Source organism: Filicampus tigris, chromosome 1 (genome assembly GCF_054856515.1).
Source record: "Filicampus tigris isolate MCC_2025a chromosome 1, RoL_Ftig_1.0, whole genome shotgun sequence".
In the NCBI taxonomy this organism is placed as follows: Eukaryota; Metazoa; Chordata; class Actinopteri; order Syngnathiformes; family Syngnathidae; genus Filicampus; species Filicampus tigris.
In genome coordinates, this window is record NC_141217.1 from 30,609,493 (window position 1) to 30,635,594 (window position 26,102).

A 26,102-nucleotide genomic window follows, 5' to 3' on the forward strand; every position below is an offset into this window, starting at 1 on the left:
CCCGTTTTCAGCCATCTCAGGGGGCAGCCATTTTGTCACTTCTATCGACTGAAAATTACATCACAGATGCTTAGGGCTCTGACAGATGTGACAAAATGGCAACCCCAAAAGATGCATAAAAACGGGTGGATTAACTCTTATTCCACAAACACAACATCCACACATATTTATCAAAATGCGTTGTTTCAACTAGTGGGCCTGCAAAGAACATATTCTTGAAAAAAAATATGCTTGGGTTGACTTCGGCTTTAAAAAAAATAAAAAATAAAAAATAAAAAATGACGGACTAAGCACAGTGAATTTTTGTCTGTCGGTGTAATCATAACTAACCTGGTTAAGTGCGAACGGACCTCATAGTCCATCATTGACGGATGCCCGTTTCGCTGACGGAAACGCGACCCAGATTGCCTTGACTGTTAACCATGGACCACTTTGAAACCCTAATTTGACCTCCTAACCCTACTTAGAAACCCTACTTTGAAACCTAATACTATTTTAAAACCCTGATTTGAAACCCTATTCCTACTTTAAATCCTTAACCCTAGATTAAACCTCTTCTTTAAAACCCTACTTTGAAACTCTAACCCTAATTTTAAACCCTACTTTGAAACCCTAACGCTACTTTAAAACCCTAATGGCTAGTTTGAAACACTATTTTAAAACCCCAAGCCCACTTTGAAACCCTAATTTGTAATCCCAACCCCAATGTGAAACCCTAAACCCACTTTGAAACTCTAATTTGAACTCCTAACCCTACTTAGAAACCCTACTTTGAAACCTAATACTATTTTAAAACCCTGATTTGAAACCCTATTCATACTTTAAATCCTTAACCCTAGATTAAACCTCTTCTTTAAAACCCTACTTTGAAACACTAACCCTAATTTTAAACCTTACTTTGAAACCCTAACGCTACTTTAAAACCCTAATGGCTAGTTTGAAACACTATTTTAAAACCCCAAGCCCACTTTGAAACCCTAATTTGAACTCCCAACCCCAATGTGAAACCCTAAACCCACTTTGAAACTCTAATTTGAACTCCTAACCCTACTTACAAACCCTACTTTGAAACCTAATACTATTTTAAAACCCTGATTTGAAACCCTATTCCTACTTTAAATCCTTAACCCTAGATTAAACCTCTTCTTTAAAACCCTACTTTGAAACACTAACCCTAATTTTAAACCTTACTTTGAAACCCTAACGCTACTTTAAAACCCTAATGGCTAGTTTGAAACACTATTTTAAAACCCCAAGCCCACTTTGAAACCCTAATTTGAAATCCCAACCCGAATGTGAAACCCTAAACCCACTTTGAAATTCTAATTTGAACTCCCAACCCTAATGTGAAACCCTAAACCCACTTTGAAACTCTAATTTGAACTCCTAACCCTACTTAGAAACCCTACTTTGAAACCTAATACTATTATAAAACCCTGATTTGAAACCCTATTCCTACTTTAAACCCTTAACCCTAAATTAAACCTCTTCTTTAAAACCCTACTTTGAAACCCTAACCCTAATTTTAAACCCTACTTTGAAACCATAGTTCTTCTTTGAAACTCTACTTTGAAAATCTAGTCCCACTTTAAAACCCCTACTTTGAAACCCTAACTCTTGTTTGAAACCTTAAACTTACTTTGAAACCCTAGTCCTACTTTAAAACCATACTTTGAAAACCTAACACTAGTTTAAAACCCTACTTTGCTTTACAATCATAGTTTGAAATCCGAACCCTTCTTGAAACCCTGTGTCTACTTTGAAACCCTACTTTGAAACCCTGACTGATCATAAAACCCTACTTAGAGTTAGGGTTTTCAAAGTAGGCCAAGTAGTACGTTTGCAACATTTGAACAATGAGACTGATCTATTTTGGAAAAGCCAGCATTACGGTAGTTTTCAGGTCGGCAAATTGTACGAGGGAGCCTCCGCCTCTGTTAGTCGACAGGATCTTGAAGGTAGCATCAACCTGAATGTGATTTTACACGCCCTTTGAAGGTTTACGAGTACGTGTTCACTGAAGTTAACATTCACGGTTAGTTCAAGAGATTGTAGCTGTTACTAATTTTTACTTACAAAATATACTATTTCAATATTATATTAAAGTTTGGTGAAAATGTTGGCGTTTTTGAACTGACACTTTCTTGGAGTCGTGTAGTTTTGTGATTAAATGACAGACCTCTTTGTCAGACCTTTTAAATTATAGATTTGATCTAAATTAGCCTCTTAATTGCTTACACAAATCTGAAATATCAATTCACCCAAATGGAGTTGAGTGCTGTTTCAAACTCTTCATGTTTGCCAGCCAGGGTGGAAAGAAGTGTTCTCAAAGTTGAGTCGACAAAGGCATGCGGCTCTGTCCCAAAGAGGAAGACTCTGGCATGGCTCCTTGCAGGCAGCGCAGTAAGGATTGGGTTGTATTTTTGGAATGGTGTGTGCGTGTACGTAGGGGTGTGTGTGTGTGTCCGTGTTCGCCTTGTTAGGTGTGCTCAAATGTTTCCCCTAGCGGGGGCGAGTCAGGAGACACACCGCTGGGTGGCAGGGACAGGGAGACAGGGGCTCTTCTCCGTGGCCACCCGGAAAGCCATGAGAGACCTCCGGCTTGTCGGGAAACCACCGCAAAACTCACTCGATACAATTCCAGTTCAGCTCTAAATTGAAAACACTTGAAGTGGAGGAGAAGTTTCTTTCCGGATCTTCATGGACACGCTGAGGAACCCACAAAGACCAAGAGGAGGCCCAGTCAAGTTGAGCGCCCGGGATATCTCCAAGCAGTTTTGATGTCAGGGGAAAGCGGAGTGGGTCCGAAGGGGGGTTTTAATCTTTAGCCAGGCTACAGGGCTCCAAAGCGTCACTCTCCGACATGAGCGGAGGTCGCTTTGAATTCGATGACGGCGGCGCATACTGCGGCGGCTGGGAGGGCGGCAAGGCGCACGGCCACGGCATCTGCACCGGCCCCAAAGGCCAGGGCGAGTTCTCGGGATCGTGGAACTACGGCTTCGAGGTGGTGGGGGTCTACACCTGGCCCAGTGGGAACACCTACGAGGGCTACTGGTCGCAGGGCAAGCGTCACGGTCTGGGGGTTGAAACCAAAGGCCACTGGATTTACAGAGGGGAATGGACACACGGCTTCAAGGGGAGGTACGGCATCCGCGTCAGTGTCGGCAGCGGGGCCAAATATGAGGGAACGTGGAACAATGGACTTCAGGACGGCTACGGAACTGAAACCTACGCTGATGGAGGTAAGATCTGCAGATTGATCGCGGCGTTTCATTTGTTCTCACACAGCAAAAGAATCAAGATCAGCAGTGTTCAAACTATGCCGCGGGGGCCACTGGCGGCACACTGTCTGTTATTTTGTGACATTCAAAAATAAACATGGTCCACGCCTTCTATTAGTACTAATACTAGTAAATCAGTAATTAATTATTTCATGTTATTAGCTTGGTAGCATAAGTGCCTTAATCTTTTTTGAACGTTTTTGGTAAACAAGAAAAAAAAAAAAAACACAACAAATTCAACATCAAGAAGAGTCGCATTGCCTCGATTCTATCTTTGCAGATTACCACAACCTGAATGAATGAGAATCTACACCAGGGGTGCCCATTTCCGGTCCTCAAGAGCTCCTATCTGGCCTGTTTTAGGTGCATCCCCATTTCAACACACCTGATTCAAATGATCAGCTCATCAGCAAGGTTTGCAAAAGCCTGATAACGATCCTGATGATTTGAAGGTGTTGCCATAGGGATACATCTAAAACAGGCTGGATAGGGGATCACAAGTACCGGACTTGGGCACCCCTGGTGTACCCACTTACAGAATGAAAAAAAAAAAGCACACAATTTGCAAGCACATTGTAATTTTTTTACTGCTATTGTCACAGTAAGTTAAAAATGATTTGGGCATTTATGTTATTATGCTAACGATAGAGCTTTTTGAGACTTGAAAACGCATCGAAAGTAAACATATAGAAATACAACATTTTCTAGTCATTATGCCTTTAAAAAGAAATCGGTTACGACAGCAAAATGTTTGAATCACAATTGTCTTTTCACTTTCTGCTCCCAGTCGAGGTTATCTTAGTGCAGTTTTCTTTAAGTGGTGAATGTGAAGATGTGATTCTGCTGCCGATCAGTAAAGGAGCGGATCTTCTTTAGTGGGTAAACATACAGAAAAGCCCATGAGATTTCTCTTTATCAGCCAACTGTTTTATAAATAAATACATACATATAAATAATAATACGGTATATAGGACAAATATAGCAACACTGAGCATATCTTTACCTTCACTTCTGGATTGGTTTTAGCCTGCTAGTGTAAATAAATTAAAGGTGAAGAACGTCGAAATGGCCCTTGCATCCTTCGATTTTGTTTGTGTGTGGCCCTTGGAAGCAAAAATATGGACACCCCTGATCTAGATCCTCAATTAACACAACAAAATAAAACAAATGTGGATTCGGGGATAATGTGAATGTGAATGTGAATGGTTGTCTGCCTCTGTCATTCACTGGCGACCAATCCAGGGTGTAGTCAATTGGGATCGGCTTCGGCTCCTTGCTACCCTGAAAAGGATTTCCCAAGAATGGATGTATGGATTCAAATGTCACGTGCGAAGTAAGCGCGATAATAAAGCCATCATTCCATGAGGTGTTATGTTACCATATGATATTTCAAGGGTCTACAATTCTTTTTAGTTGGTCTTTTGTAACCTAGTCATTAAACCCAAAGTAATATGGCATTGTAATAGTAGTAATATTGTCTACATTACACATTCATCTGCCCGCGACCTTACTGACTATAAACGGTTCTGAGAATGAATGGATGGGCAAATTTATCTCATTTGTATTCTGTCTCGTAGCTATTGTATCATCTTGCGTTAAAGACCTTTCAGAAAGTTATCATTTCCACGACTTTATTTGATATGCACTTACACAGTATGAGTATGTGGGAAATAACAGACAACAATAAAACAGCAGTTTCTTTTCCCCTCCCTCCACAGCTGACTCGTCAGCTGTGGGTGTTGGGGGGTGGCACCAAATGTATGCGTGTAATAATAGCCCAAAGCCTCTCGGCCGCCTTGCTATCACTAATCCACGCATGTCCATTTTACCATGAGAGCTAACAATCAGTTGACTTCTCATAGGTTGTTGGCACAATGAAATGAGTCGACATATTTCGGCATTGCGAGGCTCAGACAGCTTGAAAAATCACAACAATATTGTCAGTTAAGACACTTCCAATTGGACAGAGGTTAAAGGATTGTTAGAGCTGGCCGATATGCTGCCGAAAGACAGAAGTGATCACTAGCAGCAGCTACACTTCCAGCGGTTGCTTCCACAAACACAACAGGCTACCAAAGTGATAAAAGTAGGCCAACTAATGTTAGCCCAATGGTAACAGGATGCTGGAGCTACAGTACTTACTGAGCCCCTTCTGGTCAGCACACATGTTAGAAAACCATTAGCTGACAGTTCAAATTCAGGTGCAAGGTACAGCAATCCAGCATCTATCGTACATGAATAAAGCCAGGTCTTTAAACACACTTTTATAATAATACAAGCACATTTAACCATACATACCGGTAATGTATTATGAGAGAGCTATTGATAACATAAAAAAATTGCTACAGTGTAGCTACCGATCGAAGTAAAGTAATCCCATTGCTTCCAAACTAACAAACTGAATAAACATCTCACAATCGAATCATGCCCAAAGATGTACATTACAAAATAAACCTACAGCGTTTCTGGTGTAAAAAGGTTATGATATTGAATAATCTTCAGCAAAAATTAGACTGGCCCGAAATACTTGCTGTTTTTAAGAGGCTGCAAATTGGAATCGAACCAGAGGCATTCTAGCGCTTACTCCCACTCTTCCATCTGCTTGATTAGGGCTTAGTTTATTAGACCTCACATCTAATCTAATTTAGGGGATTCCTGCAGTTTATAATGAACACTTTGAATTGTATACTGTATTTTCAGGCACTTTCCAGGGTCAGTTCACGGGCGGCATGCGGCACGGCTATGGTGTCCGTCAGAGCGTCCCATACGGCATGGCAGCTGTCGTTCGTTCTCCTCTCCGGACTTCGCTGACCTCCCTACGCAGCGAGCACAGCAATGGCACAGTCCTGCAGCAAGACATCCCCATCATCACCACCACAAGTGTGTCCGGTGAGGAGACTCCTGTTGCCAACCCGGCCCAACTGGGACCATCGCGGGGAGGCTTTGCCCTTACTCTCCAGGTGGACCCCGAATCAGTCAAACCCAAGAAGAAAGGTCTGTTTCGCAGGAGCTCCCTGCTGGGCAAGCTGAAGAAATCCGACTCGAGCACTTCGTTGGCCAGCCAGAAGAGCAAGATCAGCTTCCTGAGGACGGAATCAGCGTTGAGCTCCAACGCCAGCGACACCAACTCCACCATCAGCATGGGGGACGAGAGCCTGGCTGGCGCAGAAGACTTCCCCCCTGTCGAGGCAGACATCGACGCCACTACCACAGAAGTCTACATGGGCGAATGGAAGAACGACAAGCGCTCAGGATATGGAATAAGCGAAAGGTCCAGTGGCCTTAAGTATGAAGGCGAGTGGCTGAACAACCAAAGACACGGCTATGGTTGCACCACCTTCGCCGAGGGCGGCAGAGAAGAGGGCAAGTACATGAACAACATGCTGGTGAAGGCTGTGAAGAAGAGAGTGATCCAACTGAAAGGAACCAAGATCAAGCAGAAAGTGGAGCGGGCCGTGGAAGGCGCTCAGCGGGCCGCCGCCATCGGCAAGCAGAAGGCAGAGATTGCTGCTTCCAGGTAAGAACAAACCCCTTACAGGTATGACTTACAGATGATTTGATGTAGACACCATGCGCCGCAAGTGCAAAGATGCTGGAGTCTTGCCTTTGCAACCAGTAAAAATACCAATTGGCAAGCTATAATGAGAGCGATGTTGTTTTGAATAGCCACTGAGTAGAACAAAAACATACAAGGCGTATCAGAAAGGTCCTCTCCGACATACAGAGATTTAAAGAGTTGCGATTAATCACTCCAACATACCTCCTTGACAGAAATTACTAGTTCAGCCAAGCCCTTGGTGGCGCACAGAAAAAGGACAAAAATATTTTGGAAAGCCGTGGTTTTAGGGGTTGACTGTTTTGCTTTTTATGAATACTCTCCATCTGAGCTTGTACTTGAAGTTGTCATGGTCGATCATCTCACATTAGCAGCCCTGCAGGATGTTTGAACACATGAGGTAAACCCGTCATTCTTCATGATACACATCCTAAACATGTACAGTACCTGCTGTTTGCCTAAAGACAGCGGTTTTCAATAGGTAGGGGAGCTCCTTTTTGGACTACGTACATGAGAAGGGACAATGCATTAGTTGTGACAAGTTATGTCTGGAAGGAATACTTGAGGTTTACATGAAGGAAAACTTTGGTATTTGATCAAACTAATCTGTGTTTCTTATGAAATACACCTCATTATTTTTTGCACTCCATCTGTGACCGTACAAGGTGTTCTAATCTTCTGCACCTGAAATGATCCTATTGTTTACAGCCGTATGACTTCCACTGACAAACTGCAGACTACCGTCCCAGCACAGAGAACTCCAAATATTTCCCTTCAAGTATAAGCACTTGACAGGAGTTATAGAAGAGTGTGGATTGGATTGGTGCTTTTAGAAGCCACTGACTATGTCTGGACACTGCCGACTTAAGGCCTTGATACACCAATCCGACATCGGTAAGCATCCTGGTGTCCGATTGCTGATGTCTGATTGATGTAGAGAACACCGTCGTAACATCGGACCCCCTCAGGAAGCGTCTGGTGGGCGTTTCAGCATGTCGAATCGGCGACGTGAATCGTGACATTTGGTCACTCTGATTGGCTGTTAGCTCGCGAATCAGCGCACGGGGCAAGAATAGGAAGTGACAAATGCGACAAATAAACAAAGCCTTTGCTGCCTTGATCTTCTTACAAGTACAAGAGCAAAGATTGACAATGTAAGCATTTCACGATACTGTGTCAAGAGCGTGAGGGTTTGCTTCACGTGGAAGTTCATCGTGAGCGAAAAATATAGCTGAATACATTGTTTATGGTCTTATAATCCGCCCCCAGCCAATAGCTTTCCGGTTGGCTTTTTTTAACCATGAGGAATAGTGAATAGTGACTGCCGCCGATGGTATGGAATGGTATTACATCTCACACATGCGCAGAAGGTACTTTAATAGTCGGCGTCGCTGTCTGTCGTTGCGGTGTATTTTTCCAACACCACGTGGTGACAGTCGGCCCGACGCCACAGGGGGTAAGCGTCAGTCACAGTTGGCCGATGTCGGATTGGTCTTTTTAGGCCTTCCGATTGGTCTATCTAGGCCTTTACCAACTGTTTATGCCAGTGCTCAATTTGGTTCCACATGTGCACCTACAAACATCACCTTGTCTTCACACTGGCAGAGAGCCTAACAAATGCTACATCATGTCATCACCAATGTTACGCCCATACGTCAGCGTACACATCTCTTTTTACAAACAGCACACAAAAACATTTTCCTGGCTTCTGGTCAGGCAATGGCGGTTGAATGTTGGCGCCAGTATAGAGGATATTGTGTTTTACAACAATACTTACCCATATTTATAATTTCATATATTTCATGTTAGATGTGGATGAAATAGCAAAGTGTGCAGTCTCTGTCACCAAAATACTCTGCACCTGAGCGATGTAGGTCCCCACCAGGTACACTAAGTGAATGGAGCGAGCGAGCCTCTTAAAAAATATCCCCTCTCTCCTTTATTCTCTCCCTCTTCCTATCTTTGTAGCAGTCTGCTTATTTCTTGACCATTACACTATTGTTTTATGGTTTAATAAAAGTGAGATATTACAATATGCATAAAAATAAATCATAGAACTGGGCATTCCGCCTATGTGATGGACCGGTCCGTCTATCCGCCTATGACGGATGCCCATTTTGTCGGCGATTAACGATAGATGGGAAACTTAAACAAATAGTCAGACTAAGCATAGTTGGAAGCTAATTTGTTCCATCTATATAATAGTCTATCATCTATTTTTGCGGTGAGGCTTCACTGGCCGCGGCGGGGCTTCCTTGGCCGCAGCCAACTGGAAACGGAAGTCTCGCCCCAAGGTCCTCAAAGGTCCATAAATGTCCTACAAGGAGATGGGTTGGTGCTAGTGGTAGTTTGTCGTAGTTGTTAGACGGGAACACTAACGGAAGCCCATTTAAAATGATGGATGGACCAGCCTGCAGCCGATTACTATTTCGTCCGGCTGAACAAAATGGGGGATAAACGGACGGCGGAAGGGTACACCAGCTGTAGGCGATAACCAGACCGCACATTTTTGGTAAAATGCCAAGCTCTGGTAAATCGACTTGCAAACTAAATATTCGCCTAGCCGGTCATTTTCATGATATTATTGATAAATACTTACAGTAAATTCAGAAACTCCAATGTTTTAAATTTACTTTTTATTCTGCAAATGTAAAGTTAATGTTTAGGCTGGCCGTGCCAGTATTTTCAGCAAATTTCGTGTTCCCCGCATGTTGTGGACATGGACAGCAGAATTAGTAGTTTATTGAATTTCTCTCAGCCAGGTGAACTCGCGCTTGCCACTCACCTGGAAAACAGAATTTCCTGCCTTTGTTTTTTGCCACGACCATTTTCCTCACAAAACAAGTTTGGCTCATTATCAGGTCTCTTCTTTTGTCTCCCCTGCCACACTCGGTTTATCGGGAAGAATGTAAGCGCTGATAGTCCTCTTGGCTGTAACGCGAAACCTGTAGATTTGCATGATAACCGTAAGACACGCCCATTTTTTCAAATCAGCCTGTAGTCCGGAGCACTGAATTGGGAAGGCGGGGGCTTCAAAAAAGAAGCTTCAAGCTGGTTATTGCCACTCCCAATTGATGTTTACTCTAAAACGAAACAGAAAACAAAGCATTACATCCATTCATCCATCCACTATCCTACCCGCGTAGCTTCACAAGTGTCGCGGGGCGTGCTGGAGCCTATCCCAGCTGTCATTGGGCAGTAGGCGGGGGACACCCTGAAATGGTTGCCAGCCAATCGCAGGGCACACAGAGACAAACAAACATACACACGCACAATGACACCTAGGGGCAATTTAGAGTGATCAATTAACCTACCATGCATGTTTTTGGAATGTGGGAGGAAACCGGAGTACCCGGAGAAAACCCACGCAGGCACGGGGAGAACATGCAAACTCGAATCAAACCCACAACCTCTGAACTGTGAGGCGGACGTGCTAACCGGTCGACCACCGTGCTGCCCCAAAGAATTACATGTTGAGTATTTTTAAAACAACATACCTTTGTCTTTGGCAGGGGCGGAGCCAGAACATGGCTAATGGGTGGGCCTGGAAAAATCAGGGTACACCTGAATTTTACTCTCACTGAGCATAATCCTCCTATCCCAGCACATCGTATATTCACGTAAAATGACAAACTGAATAATATGAAGATCATATCTTGATCAATGACAACCACAATTATGTCATTCTTGATATTCAATAAAATTAAAAACACAGCAAAACACAAATTCAAACATAATTTCATAATCATTTACAAAAAATAGTATATATATATATATATATATATATATATATATATATTTTTTTTTTTTGTTTGTTTTTTTTTTTTTTCCCCCTTTGGACACTCCCATTCATTTCAATAGGATGATTTGCGAGTGTACATCAGAATTGTTCACCATTTCTTCTGTTGTGTGAACCTACAAACTCTTTAGCATTGAAATATGCCGTTGTGTAAGGGGGGATGACACATCTGTTCAGGTTTCCTCATTCTTTGATCTAATCTGGTGTCAGTGGAGACGGGTTAAAAATACATGTCCAACATGATCTCTGCCCGGAGAGACAGACTTGTCCTCCCCAACCGCGTTACAGCCTCGCTAACGTTCAGACGCTGCATGGACATTGTTCTGTCGTGTGTGCTGGCAGACGGGACGTCTGGAGGGGTCTTGTGTGTCAGGACGGGCTGTAAATGACGCACACTCGGGGGCCCTGTTGTTACGGAGGAACCCTGACTAAATAAGGACAGGCACACTCTTGCTGTATCACAATCACAGGGGAATGCAACAGCTGATTATCCTCCACCCTCCCGCTATTTTCCTGCCTCGTCACAGATACACACCCAAACTGTTCTTAAGCTCAAGTGTAGTGGCCCCGTTTTTTTTTTTTAGCACACAACTAAAGCGTCTTTCTGTCGTGGTGGGAAAATCGACAGGCATTTACTGTAGGCGCACAACTTTACGGCCAACAGCAGCTCATTTCATCACCCGCTGTAAGCTTTGTCTGTTGCTAACAATTACAGGTCGCAGAAGTATGTCCATCTTGCGTCAGTTGTGGTGTCAAATGGTTCCATGGATATAAATATGACACACCTCATAAGCAAGTGCTCAGGTGACAAATGAGTCGAGTATAAACATACCCCACACGGCCTTACTTGTGCGGCCTGGCTTATGGTGTACTGCTGATCTATGCAATTTATGCTGGTCAACCATTAGTCGGTTGTAACATTTGGCAACAGAAAAGATTTGTGAGCTTATGCGAAATCTATGTCTATTTTTGGAAGGTTGAATTGAGAATGCTGATGTGGGGTAATGAGAGACATTGCAACTAACCTCAAAGCAATGCTGGAACAATGAGGGTTAAATTCACACTGGATATATACAATATTCCATTTGGCAAACGCATTTAGTTATGTTCTAGAGCAGGGGTGGACAATTAATTTTGCAAAGGGGCCACATGAGGGCCAAGCCAATGCTAACCTCAACATTTTGGATACTATTTTTAGTGTTTTTAGCACACAAAAAAAAAAGCGTATTGTCTTGCTTCAATAAATGACTACCTGTGTAGATATGGTATGTATTGTTATGACTGGGAAATACAAATTATAAATGGTCATTATAATCATATGTTAACACTTAAAATGATAACAATTTTGTGCACCAACCACCACTTAATATTTGCTGTTCCAAGTCAGGACTACAAAAAAGTAGGAAGTATAATAGTTTTGACAGAGACGATAGGTACAGTATAATTGTAGATTTGTGTACAATATTATCAGGCCAGAGTCGCTGGTGGTGTCGTGATACACTCGCTTGACTTGTGTGCGGGCAGCGTGGGACCGGTTTCCACTCAGTGACGGTGTGAATGGTTGTTCGTCTCCATGTGTGCCCTACGACTGACTGACGACCGGTTCAGAGTGTAGTCCGCCTTCCGTGTGTTGAAAATGGAAGGATGGATTATCAGGCCAAATCTTCTTGGCCTTCTTCACTCCACCGTACAAGAAATAAGAACATTGCTAACATTGGGTCAACTGTTGTCACTTTTGCTAGTCTCATTTTTGGAAAAATTGTAGCTGGAAAAAGTCACTTAATATAATAGCAAAAATGTCACTAACTTGGCAACACTGCAGAAAAGTCGTAGCTTGCGCTTGCTACCTTGCTCGCACTAGCTTTCCACAGCTGTGCAAATAAAATAAAAGCACATATTTCAAAATAAGAGCAATGCATACTTTACGTTTTAGTTTGACTTGGTGTTCACTGTGAGGGCCAGTCAAAGACTGTGGGTGGGCCGGATTTGGCCCCCGGGTCGTACTTTGCCAGGGTCAGTTGTACAGCAGGTAGTTATCTTTTTATAGAAACTAAGTCACTCTTTCGCTTTGGCACTACCCGCTAACACTTGGCAAACAGTTAAATAGGACCCTTCACACAGATCCAGTGGCACATGCTACAATGACAGAATACCTCACCATCAACAGGAAGAAGGACAAAATATAGATAACCCATGACATTTGCATAATACATAAGTATAACGTAGTATAGCATAGCACAGTTTGAATTAATAGCGTGGACTTCCGCAGGCATACAATATTACACAGAATAGTACTGTGCAATATACTGCATCACAGTACCGGTGCTGTGTATAGTATGATATAGAGCAGTGTTTTTCACACTTTTTTGGGTCAGGGAACATTTATTTAATTGAAAAAATCCTACGGCACACCAGCATCTGAAATTGTGAAAAAAAAAAGAAGCTTATTTTAACAATATAAGTGTTTCTATAAGCATTTTTTAACATTGAAGAATGATGTTATATTATAACCTCTTGAATAGTAATTAAATAAACACAAATAAAAAAGTATTCTATAATGTTTCATGTTGATACTTACTCAAACATGGGCCTGTTTGGATAAACATGCGTCACTAATTCGCTTGTCTCCAAACAAAGACAATTGGCTACCTGCTGCTGCTGCTGCCACCTGCTGGTATGGAAGAGTACTACAAAGTAGTAAAGACATGATTATGCTGCCAGGCGCTAGACCGCACAGGCACACAAATTAGATAATTTCCCACGGCACACCTGACAATATCTCAGCACACAGTTTGAAAAACACTGATATAGAGGAGTAAGGTATGATACAATACATATAATATTGGTACTGATATGGTAGTATAGGTAGTATAGCATGTTCTGGTATGCTATGAAACAGTAGAATAGTAAAGTCAAGGTTATGTTCCAGACCACTGTCACAATAAGTAAAATCTGCAATACGGAAATAACCAGTTTATATACTTTGTAGTCCCTAGCCATGTTTTTATAGCGTTATTTATGGCACTTAATTTTTTTTTTTTTAAGTTCTTTAAACATGTAAACGCATATTGAGAAAGCCACAAGAACAATGGATAACACAAAACTACTATACAAACAGTGTACTGATCCCTCTATGTGTTTACAGGAAAACAAATCCTAGTCTTTTAAAAAACAACACATTTATATTCTCACAATATAAACCTACAGCCGCAGCTTTCTGTAGATGTTAAAAAAAAGGATTAAAGTGGAAGTCAACCCAAACCTGTTTTTATCAATAATAAGTTCTAATGCAGGCCCACTAGTTAAAACAGGACATTCTAATTAATATTGCATTTATGGAATATAGCAAAATCCACCCGTTTTTAGGTATCTTTTGGGGTGGCCATTTTGTCACATCTGTCGACTGAAAATGACATCACAACTACTCAGGGCTCCGGTAACGCCCAATCACAGCTCACCTGTTTTCTGAAGCTGAGCCATGAGCAACTGTGATGTCATTTTCAGTCGACAGAAGTAACAAAATGGCTGCCCCCTATGCAATATTCATCAGAATGCCTTGTTTCAACTAGTGAGCCTGCATAGAACAAATTCTTGAAAAAAATATGGGGTTTGGGTTGACTTCCTCTTGTAAGAGTTCAGTTGGCGTGCACTTGAGGCTTAGTCTATATATTAATAAATGAGGAGTGTGGTCTTTGACCTGCTCCATGTGTGATGTGTTACAAAAGATGTTAAACACTCAACTTTGAAATTTGTGCAACAAACTAGAATGTCATCAGTCTCACCACTACATTGTTGTGTGCAAAAAGGCTTCTTAGTAAGGCACGCTACAGCATTTATAAGGTTCAGATGTGGGTGTCAATTTAGCATCGCTGCCGACTGCTGTTTAAATTCCTGGAGGTGCTGGTTGTTTACATGTACCAACGCAGGCCATCCTGCATTTTGACAGCTTGACAGCCCATTTGTGAAATACGTGTGTTTTTCTTAACAATGCCTTAAAACTGTGTGCGCTCACACTGTGGCCGCTCCGCTATGTGTGTTGGTTTGTTGGTATTTATGCACCAGCTGGCGAGAAGGCTTTGACGGTGACCGGGTTCTCTTTGGTGAATATCAATGGGGTGCAGTGGCATTCAGATGCCTTTTGCCGCAGGTAGAAAGCAAGCCAGGGGATCTTGAAGTCATCCATAAGAAGCAAAGCGAATAATTCACTTGTTAAGTGGCAAAATAGTAACACAATGATAAGAACAATCATCCGGATACTGTACATTTCCATTGCTGGTATCCAAAATGTCCTCAATAACTTTCCATGGTTAGTATTGAATCTGTAAGAATGGGAGCATTGCTCTCAGGCTGTAATCATTGGTACTTATATTTGTCATTGGCCTTATATTGTCATTGCTGAATGTAGGCCCGTAACGTCGAGGAGCTAGAAGCCTGCGTGGGAGGTGGCCATCTGTCACCACTCTTTCTTGGCCATCATAAAACCGGCAAGGCACCAGCAGAGGCCGCTGGCTGCCATTTGGTCAGTTATTAAACACCATCTTCTGTTTGGAGGATATCACAAACTAGATACAGTTGATACAAGGGAGCCAATAAAAACCTGTGTTGGTTGTTGCCAGAGATGGGAAATTCAGGTCCAGAAAGTAAAACCCCAACCGGCTTTAGCCACAGGTGCTTCTACTCGACTTAGCTCGTTTACCTGTCGGTTGAGTAGAGGAACCTGTGGCTAAAGCCAAACTGTGGCAGAGTTTTTACTTACTGGACCTGGATATCCCATTTCTGGTCGTTGCTAGCTTGAAGTTGAAGATTTCCTAAAATGTGACACGAAAAGAAAAAAGAAAATTTGACATGACCCCTAAAAGATGGTTTATTGATTAATCCCCCAACATTACAGGAAGGTTATATTTACTACTGCATCATATTTGTTTAGCAGCTTTTCTTTATTTGATGAAAGTTTGACTAATAGGCAGTCAATACTTTTGACATGGGTGACTTGAAGAAAGCAGCGCGTACTCATTTTTGCCTCATCAAACTAAAGGTTACTTACATGATAAGCCCTCATCTTGTCACATACAACCCTTTAGAGCAGTGCTCGGCAAAGTACAGCCCGGCGGCCACATCCGGACCACCAAGAGTCTCTGATCGGCCCTCACAGTGACCATGAAGAAATACGTAAAATAGGCGGTGCTTTTATTTCGACGGTTGTGCTTTTATTTTATGTGCATGCTAGTACAGGCGAGGTAGTGAGCTACAGCAGTTATTATAGTTTTGGAATTTTCATTAAAGTTAGTTTTTATTTCGTTTTCAGTTTTAATTAGTTTTCAGGGCAGCTTTGTTAGTAATTATTAGTCTTACTTTTTTAAAACCGCTTAGTCTTGGTTTATTTTTTTCTTAGTTTTAATGTTAGTTTTCTTTTGGGTTTTTTGTTTTGTTTATTATTTGTGTGCAAGTTATTTAAACACCATGCAAAGTATTGTGTAGTGAAAATGTAAATATATGTATTTTAAAAACATTTTGATAATACAGGTACTGTTTAACAGTCCGCAGACTTTGAATTACAGTAAGCGCAGTGCATAATACCGCTTCTAAAGTTAGATGCCTCACAACTCTAATTAAATAAATCTAAGATGCTTTGTTTGCCAACGTGCCAACTCCCAAAGTCTATTTGTGGTTTGAATTCCTGTTGAGAAGTATTAAAACCAGTTGTACAGTGTACATTTTTTTTTATATATACCGTGTATGTTTTATTCATAGCATGTAGACAGACTGAGCAAGTGTAAGCATTTTGTAGGCGATAAACGATAGACGGGAAACTAAAAAATTGATCAAGCATAGTCGGAAGCCCATTTTTTCCATCTATGTAATCGTCTATTTTTGCGGTGAGGCTTCAATGGCTGCGGCGAGGCTTCTGTTTCCCATTGGCTGTGGCCGAGGTCCTCAAAGGTCCTAAAAGGTACAAAAAGCAAGAAGACCCTAAAAGGAGATGCAACGAGGCTTTCGTTTCCCGTTGGCCCGTGGACGAGGTCCTAAAAAGTACAAAAAGGTCCTAAAAGGATATCCTTACAGTGCGGCCATGATAGGCAGACCGGCATATTGGCGATTACTATTTGTTCTGGCTGGACAAAAAGGCGGATTAATGGAACGGCAGAAGGGTACTCCGGCTGCACGTGGAAGGCGATAAACAGACCGCAAATTTCTAGTAAAATACCCAGCTCTGACTACACAAACAGTAATAGGGAACAGGTGAAGACAATCAGAATGGGAAAGACAATCAAGAAACACAGGCAAAGAGCAAGTTTCTCGAAATTGATTGATTTATTGAACATATAAACACAACATGAAAGACATGAAGAATAACAAAATCAAAATAAAGGATCAGTACTTATCTTAATTCAGTAAAGTTTATCTGTTCAAGGGGAGTAGGAAGAAGTAAAAAACTTGTCGAGTCCTACCCCTTGTTCACTATAAAGTATTAGAAATCATGTTCTACTTTAATACGAAGGTGGGTTATTCATAAATACACACATATACCCGAACATAACCCAAATAAAAACGAAACTAAAAACAACGGTTATTTTTACATATATACAAAGTAAACGCTATAAATAGAAACAAAAAACAAAACTATAAATAGAAACAGGCATGCCCCTGCTGTAACACACACCTGAATCAAATGATCAGGATCGTTATCCAGCTTCTGCATACCTTTGGTGAATATCTGTAGCAGGGAGAGATGGCAAACAGGCAGGACACCGGCCCTCGAGGAACAGGATTGAAAACTCCTGCCTTAAGACTATAACAACCTTGTCTGATATGAGGGAAGAGATGATTACAAAATAATACAGGAAGGGAACACGAGATAAACTCAACCTGACTTTTTAGACATGGCAGTCTAGCCCCCAAAATACTGTAGAAAAACTTTTCAATAGCTGTCCACTGTAAGGGGTGTGTTACTAGGACTTCTGATTTACTGTACCATTGGCTTGGAAAGAGCTGGCTATAGCTGGCTATATGGTCATATACTGTACAGTGTGACAGTGTTCTCCACAGTAAGAGAAAAGAAGACATGCTGACTACATGCGGACAGGTGGAACACTCTCGTCTCACAAGGAGTGTCTGATTGTTCCAGTGGGGAGTACCAAGCAACCTACACCTTAGTAGGCTATTTTCAGCACAATGTGAGGTCATAACATATCACAAGGAGCCTCCAATGTTCACTATCCAGCTGTTAAGCGTAAGTTATGTCATGTAACTAAAGTGCCATAGTCGAGTCTTCCTTTTTGTCCGTCGTTGTTCTCAGCAATGATGAAGAGCAGAGATGGGAAATCGAGGTCCAGAAAGTTAAAACCCTGCCACAGTTTGGCTTAAGCTAATCAACTGAGTTTGTTTACCTGTCGGTTGAGTAGAAGCACCTGTGACAAAAGCCAAAGTGTGGCAGGGTTTTTACCTTCTGGACCTGAATTTCCCATCTCTGATGAAGAGCGAATGTCTCTGATGAATACGCACTGCGAAAACATGCTTAATGTGGCCCCTTCAGGTCTACCCACGCCAAGGCCAAGTCAGAGGGAGCCGACCAGGCCGCTCAAGCCTCCAACAGCGAGTCCAGCATCGCCAGGCTGGTGGTCAAAGAGCTTTCGCCTTCCTTCTACCAGCCAGGTCAGTAGGCAGCATCATCACACTATGACACTGCTTTTAATGTTCCCATCTTGAAACACTAATTCGCAGAGCTGAGCATTCATCTATGCTTTAGTCCGTCTATGACTTCCTGTCTATATTTCAGACCTGCCCGGTCGGTCCGAGTCAGGAAAACGGCATCGAGAACGGACTTTAAAGCCTACTTTAAAGCACTCACTTGAAACCCTAGCCCTTGAATGAGAGCTTATCTTGAAACCCTAATTCTGCATTGAGAACAGACTTTACCGGTACCACGTCACACGCAGGTGCCCCAATCCTGATGGGCAGCCAAACAAATAAAATATAACACGGTGCTGTATACCTTTCGGTCCCTCAGATGTAATGATGCGCTCCATATTGTTTTTATTTCACCGATCACCACGCAGTGCGTGTGTGTCTGTTGTTTTTATTAGATATTATTCTTTATTTGGCGACGTGTCTGCTTGTGCAGCACCTGAGTGTCACATGACAATGATGTTCTCGACACCAATTGGGTGTTGCAGACGAGGGATGCTCTGGGACCACGTTGGTCGGCCGGAAATACTGCCCAGAACATGACGTGAAGTCCTAAACCTTTCTTGAAAACTTAATTAACTCATTCACTGCCATGGATGTTTCTATTCGTCAACTGGAGCATTTACTGCCATCAAAAATGAGAGTTGCCAAGTACGTACGTACACAGCGTGTTTGGGAAATTCAGGTTTGTGAACTACTGTAACGATTAACCGATCCCTGTAGATGGAGGTGTAGCATCGCTTTGGATTTGTGTTCGGCACAGCTTTTGAGTAGAAGAAAAGATTGATATACAGTATTTTGGCCAGTCACGTCAATTATGGGGGAGAGAATTGCGAGCACGTTGGAAGTCGAACAAGTTTGGGCACCTAACACTCGAACGGGGTTTCTGTATATGTTAACTGTACAAACAGTCGTTGTTGCGGTAGCTAGCAGAAAGAGTGTTGCGATTGTGAGAAAAGATGATGCAGTTCATGGAGTCACTGAGAAGTAAAAAGTCAACGTCGCTTCGTCTTGTTTTTGCTTTTTTGTAGTTTCAAGATAAAGCAAAAAATATTGCTCTCAAAGTCACCGTTCTGTTTGACATGTTTGTTTTCTTAAATCAGAAACTGGTGTTTTGGGTGAATTGCCAAAAACTGCTGAATACTAAAGAACAGCAAAAAGCGAGAAACAAACAGTTTTTTTTCTGGTGAAAGGAGAGTCTACTCTTTCTTTTGGTAGGTTTGGTGCTTATATTGTCACAGAACACAATATTCTGTGGTTCTTGAAAGATCAGTCAAAATACTCAAAAGCGGCTGGCAATATGAGGAACTCTGCTTTGAAAACGGCTGCTAGTCAATAAGTTCAAAACTGGAAGCCTACTTTAAAGCCCTCACTTGAAACCGTAGCCCTTGAATGAGAGCTTATCTTGAAACCTTAATTCTGCTTTGGCATTTCCCCTTCCTGTCCCACTATGTGACCATATCAATAAAAGGCAAACGGAGGTCCATGCAAAAGGAATGCTAATGCGAGCACAAATATGAGTTCATGTGTCATTTGCAGCTGACAAATGAACTTCTCGGCGCTAGGTTCGTCGCTGTGCTGCGGCTTGGCCTGGCGGATCCTCTGCTGAGGCTCGCTGCCGAGGTCATCACATTTGAATGTCTAAAAGAAGGAACATCTTATTTGGGCTGAGGGATCATATCACTTTCACTGCCTGTCTAGAAATGCATGCAAATACGTCCATACAAATAAAGGAGTGTCCTTTTTTTCAGGTCTCGCTTTTTTTCCCTCCTGTATGAATGTCAGTCAGCGTGAAAACAAAATTACACACAGAAAGAAGCAAAAATCTCTTAGTTGGCTCAGTCCAATTATACAAATGCCTCGCTGAGTCTGTCTGTACATTCTTAGCAAGGGACAACACATGCAGGAATTAATTTGTTCCCGTATGTTTTTTTTATATACACTTTTTGCGCCAATTGCTTCCGGCAATATCTTACAGAACCCTAATTGTATATCAGATATAGGAAAATACTGAATGAATATTGAAAGGTTTTACATCCTGGCAGACGCGATTTAAAGGGGAATTGTTTTAAAACCTGTTTCAATTGTAATAATTTCATTCTCATGAGTGCCTTGCCTGCTCACCCGTAGAGAAATTACGCGACCAAGTACGTTTTTTCATGAGTCGTCTTTATCAGATAGAGTCTCAGATTTTGATCGTACTATGATATAGGATGTGGCCTAGTTTTCTTTTAATTTAAAACCACCCTCACACTCCAGTTTCTCCATCCATGACATACGTGAGCAAAGACGTTACATTTTCTTAGCTCACAAGTGAAAGCCAGACTACAGAGAACCACAATCATGTCAAAGCCTTAAGCCATGTCAAACAGCTTGTAACAGTGACTAAGATAGTCACTACGGCATGAAAAACTCTGACCTAGATGTTGACTGCCAACTCCACTTCAAATCATTTACGATCTCCGGCAGCCATGTTTCTCCCAGGACTCACACTCAGTGGTCATCAGGGTAAAGGCCCCGAAGACCGTGAAGCGTCGTGGCGCCTTTAAGCGCCGTCTGATTGGTGTAGTGGCCACCGTCGTAGTGTCGTAACCCGCACCAACGGGACGTGACAAATGCGGATAAACAGTGAGCACGCCTTCGCTGCCTTATTAATCTTACAAGTACAAGAGCGAGGGTTGACAATGTAAGTATTTCACAATACTGTGTCAAGAACGTGAGGGTTTATTTCGTGTGGGAGTTCATCGTGAGCAAAGAATATAGCCGAATGCATTGTTTACGTTTTTATAAGCCTGTTGTAAGCGTCTGTCACTGTTGGTGAACGTGGTTTTGGTGTATCAGGGCCTTAACACTAAGCCATAGCTACTCCTGTACGGAGGTGAGCAGTGGCTCAATTGCTTGGAATAGGGCTGTTAGAGAGTGTGATAATTGTGCTGTTATTCTTGATCCCTGGGCTATTTTGACCGAAGCATGTCACACCGTTTTAATTAAGACACATAAGAACTACAGTCATTTGAGGAAAAATCTCATGTCGCCTTTAAAAGAAAAGGTAGTGGAGGACACTGGCCCATCTGATCATTCAATTCAACTAATATTTTCACTACTTTCAATCAGAAATATTTTCCACTGGAAATAGCTCCCCCATAGGAAAGCCTTTGCAAATGTGACGTTAGTATTGAGCGGAATTGTGGCTGACAGTTTGCGTTTGGATCCACGCATTGGCGTCCACTGCAGGGATGTGTTGATAGCGAGCTGGCCAAAACACTAATAAGTTTCAAGGATCGAAAACGGAATTTTGAAGATAATTCTAGAAGAGACAGGCAGACATTGGCGTAATATTCGATCCACTTGTCTGGTGAAGAACCAAAGAGTGTCCACAGTCTCTTTACTAAATGGTGGCCCCAGAATGCTTTATCATTTGCCACGTTCAAACATATTATAGAATAGAATAGAATTGAAATGAATAAGTTTTACATATCATGCACTACTCACAAAAATTTGGAGATATTGGGCTTTTGCGTGAATATCAGGATGAACCTAAAATGCAGTACAGTGTTTCCAGGTGAAATTAATTTGACGCTCTGTTAACTTTTTTTCAAATGCACTTGTCCAACTGTTCAATGTTTCAAATCTCTTTGCACAACTTGTTGTTCTCTAACAAGTAGATGAATGGCAAAATTTACCACAAATCCAAAATCAGTCATGGTGCAACAGAAAGTCCGAGCTTGTACTGTCTTTTTGCCTTTGACCAACACCTTTTCTTTTTATGCCGCCTTTTTCAGCTAAAAACAAACCACAAACTATCGCCACTGCCTCCTCTTCGTCCGCCATGTTTGTTTACTCTGAAGTCATGTTTAATCTCAAGAGCTTTTTTTTCTTAGATATCCTGTCTGACCATGCGATATTCATGAGTGAGTTCGGTTCGTGTGCGATGTGTTGATTTTACCGTACCGGCTGCACGCCACACACTGTATGTTCAAAACCCGCGATTTTTTTTATGATCATGTGTGAGGTCTTTCAGGTTTTAGAAGTCTATCGACAATTTTAAAATATTGACGTGTGAACCAGGCTTAAGTGACTTGGTATGATGTAACACTATTAGTTGTTTGTCACAGAGGATAAAGAATATATGCCTGTGAGTTTTATATATTGCCTGTCTACATGTGTTTGTATTCAAACATACTGTATGTTGTCTAATACAATATAACACTGCCACATCTGTGTTATTCATTAACATGTCGATAGCATTGCTTTAAATACACGACATGTAATTTTCTTTGTTTGAAGTTTGGTTTGACAGTAAACTTCAACTGGGCATTAAACAGACTGAAGCTTCTTTTTTGTAGAATTGTTCCCTATGTGTGTGTAAAGGGGATTTATGGTGACTGGGTATTATAAACTATTGTGTTTTTTTTAACACTTTTATTCAACTGATCCTGCACAGGTCCAGAGTATCTGAAGAAGAGAGTGATGCCGGACGTTGGGGAGGGAAGCGAGAACACAGATATCGTCATTCATGAGCCACTGTTGGCCGAGGAGCAGCCAGCGCCGACGCCGCCTGAAAGCCCAATTGTGAACGAAATAGACAGCCTCATGCCTGGCTCCTCCCCAGTCCGCACCCCCTCCCCGAGTCCAGGCATCTTGGTCAAGGAGGACCCCAAACTTCTGGGTCCTGGCAACTCGAACGACAAAAAAGCTAGTAAAGGGAGCATTAAACCCAACAGCAGGCCCACCACACCTTCCCTCCCTCTGCCTGTTCCCACTGGACCAGAGGGCGCTAGCGGTCGCAGCCTTTCTCGAACCCCAAGCCGCCACAGCACCAAGAACGAGCAGGGGTCTGATTTGGAGATCAAACCCTTGCAGAAATTTGATGCAGAGATGAATACTCCAGACACGGCGTCCGCACCCCAATCTGCAAGAAACAGCTTTATTGCCGCGGACGACGAGGAAAAGCTGCGCCCCAGTCCCAGTCCCAGACCTGTAACTCCCAATTCGAAAGCCAACGACCTCAGGCTCGAAAGAGTTCCGACCGTCCACGATCGAGAGCGGTTGTGGGAGGCGAGCAGGCCTTCCGTCAAAGCGGAAACCAAACTGCCACCAAAACGACAAGCCAGCCCTGCTCCATCCCCAAAGCCTGCAGCCAACCATGAACCTAAGACACTAGCCAAGCCTGCAGAAGCCAAAACCAACAGTGTCAAACCTGCCGTGAAAGCGGATCCTAAAGCAGAAGCCCGACTGAAGGCGCCAATGTTGAATTCAACTAATGAAGTGACTGCAGAGTCTTTGGAGCAGGAGGTAAGACAGACGATGCTCAAATAGTTGTTGTATTCAGACTTGAGCCTGTTTCACACCCTTAAGACTTTTGTCATTGACAGCATTTACATCTTTTGGGTTGGCAAATCAATCATCCTCAAGTTGGTTGCAGTCTCTCATTAGGCCCTCTTGAAGGCCAATGTCACATACGGTGTATTGCTAATCAGACAAACTATGTACAGTAAAGCCCCACTATTCGTAGAGGAGAGGGACCGAGCCCTGGGGCAAATATCGAAAAAGTCGAGTGCCGCCCAACAGCAGAACACAACCAAATACATGCGGTGAAGACTTTGTAACTTCCGCGAAGAACATGGCTAGGCTTAGCCCCTCCCTGACAGAGATCTTCAGTCTCACAGTTGAGATGTATCACGTACACAATACATACTTCTTCACACCGATTACTACTTTCCTATTAACCAGGCATTCTGTGTCATTTTAGTGCAGAATAGGAAAAGCATGAAAACAGTGAATGGACTGCATGCATCAGGTCCATGACGTACTTCTCCATCTAGCCAGTGATCGGGAAATTAGTTTAACTTCCTGCTCCTCTCAACAGGGCATAACAACACACAAGAAAAATGAGTCAATTTTAAAGTTCCATAAAACAGAAAAAACACGGATGCAGTGATGGCCATAGCCATATTTGCAAGATCGACAGAACAAGAGAAAAATACTTGACATTAACAACCTAAGCTAGGTCCTCATATGATAAACTGTGTCTGCAGCATTCTGAGACCAGGGAGATCCCATGTGAGAATATTTGTGTGCATTTGAAGCTGATTAGGGTCGTCACATAAGCGAGAAATCACACTTCATTCAAACAATGACTATGGCCTTTGTGACTAAAAAGTGTCTATTCTGAAACTGCTACTTAACCTTTTGTGCTGAGTAACAACAAACTTCCTCCCCTGCACTTGTACAAACGCCCTCCTTTTGCTTCCACTACACATTGAGGGCGACATCTTTAGGAAAAAAGTAGAAGCTAATCTCGCTATTTTAGCAACTCAATCCAGCTCAAAGTAACAACCAGTGGTTTTAGGAACTTTACCGAGACATTACCGAGAGTGGAAGTACATCACGGACCTGTCACTCGGTTTGAAGAGAAACATTTTGAAAGTGTTCGACCAATGTCCCTGCACTCACATGTTCTTCCCTTCTCAAGAGCCCCAACACCATCATGATCTGCATGGTCATCCTGCTCAACATCGGACTGGCCATTCTCTTCGTGCACATTTTGTCATGAGGCGTTTGTCGCCACCTCAGGTACGGCAAGCACCTTTCCAATGAATCGTGGGTCTAACATGGGGAAGGGCCGAAAAGAGAGCTTTTCTTGCCACAGGTCAACATCAGCGCTGTTTGCGAGATGGCCTGCCTGCGCCCCAGTTTGGACCAGAGCTCAAAGAGACGTGGAGGGAAATCAGAAGCCTCGTGTGAACAGCAGCAGCTCCTCCTCCCGGGGTGTCTGTCGGCGTGTCTGTGTGAGCTTCTGTCAGGCTGCAGACAACTGAGAAGCTGAAGGACACTGAATGGCTGAAATGACTCAGTATGATGTTTCTGTGGGGGAGGGCGGGATGGCCGAGTGTGGCGGTGCTACCACTGGAGGCACGTCAAATGCACTGAAGAAGTCTATATTCAACTTGGAATGCCCGAGTGTGTCAACATAAAAAAAGCTTTAAATGAACACTTAACTACCACCCAAGCTTGCTCTCACAACACCAAATCAAGACCTATGAAATCATCACAATGTTTTTGTTTTGTTTTATTAAAGACAATAGATTGATTTTTAGTTGGAATATTCCTTTCACTGTGCCTATTCACCAACATTTTCTCATTCCCAAATTGTCCTAAACAGCAGGTCAACCTTTGACCCAACACTTCAGACTGTGATACTTTGCCTAGTACTTGTTTCCTGGATGCTGCCTTGGCCAACACAAAAGAAATCACTCTTAATGTTGAGAACATTTCAATAGAGCCGTGTTTGATAAGGTTGGACCACGGCTCCAACTAGACAAAACCAATCATCTGAGTACCAGTGGGGATCAGTTTATCCTTCAGGTGCACGGAGTTCTTTCAGTTTGTAGTTCGGGTGAATTGGGGTTTTGTTGATTTTTTTTTTCACTCACAGAAAACAAGGCAAAAATACATGAATCACGCAGGAACAGGAAATTGGCACCCATCAGTAAAATTGCAACTAACAGGCAGCAACGAGAGAAGATTTGGCAAAATACTGAGTCTGGTTGGAATGGCCAATTTAGCATGACTACACCGCATCACGAATTTTAAAAATCTGATTAATCAGTCTGCTTTCATGAAGGAATACAGAAATCAGAAAATATTTACTGTTGCCCAGAGGATTTGGGCAATTCTAAGTCAAACAACGGATCTAAAGAATGATCCAAATAGCAGTCAATTAATTTGATGATCGATTAGTTGATGATTAATCTATTATTTGTGACACCTGTAAGAT

General features: G+C 42.5%; 1 protein-coding gene across 1 annotated transcript; it reads left to right on the forward strand.

Annotated features, from left to right (window-relative positions):
* The first annotated feature begins 840 nt into the window (after positions 1-840).
* On the forward strand, positions 841-25,421 carry jph2 (junctophilin 2). The gene is made up of 6 exons (XM_086031450.1): positions 841-3,242; positions 5,982-6,798; positions 18,171-18,289; positions 22,767-23,617; positions 24,798-24,898; positions 24,975-25,421. Exons 1-5 carry the CDS (start codon positions 2,864-2,866, stop codon positions 24,876-24,878), a joined length of 2,247 nt encoding a protein of 748 aa, XP_085887576.1. The 5' UTR covers positions 841-2,863; the 3' UTR covers positions 24,879-24,898; positions 24,975-25,421.
* Positions 25,422-26,102: the final 681 nt, after the last annotated feature.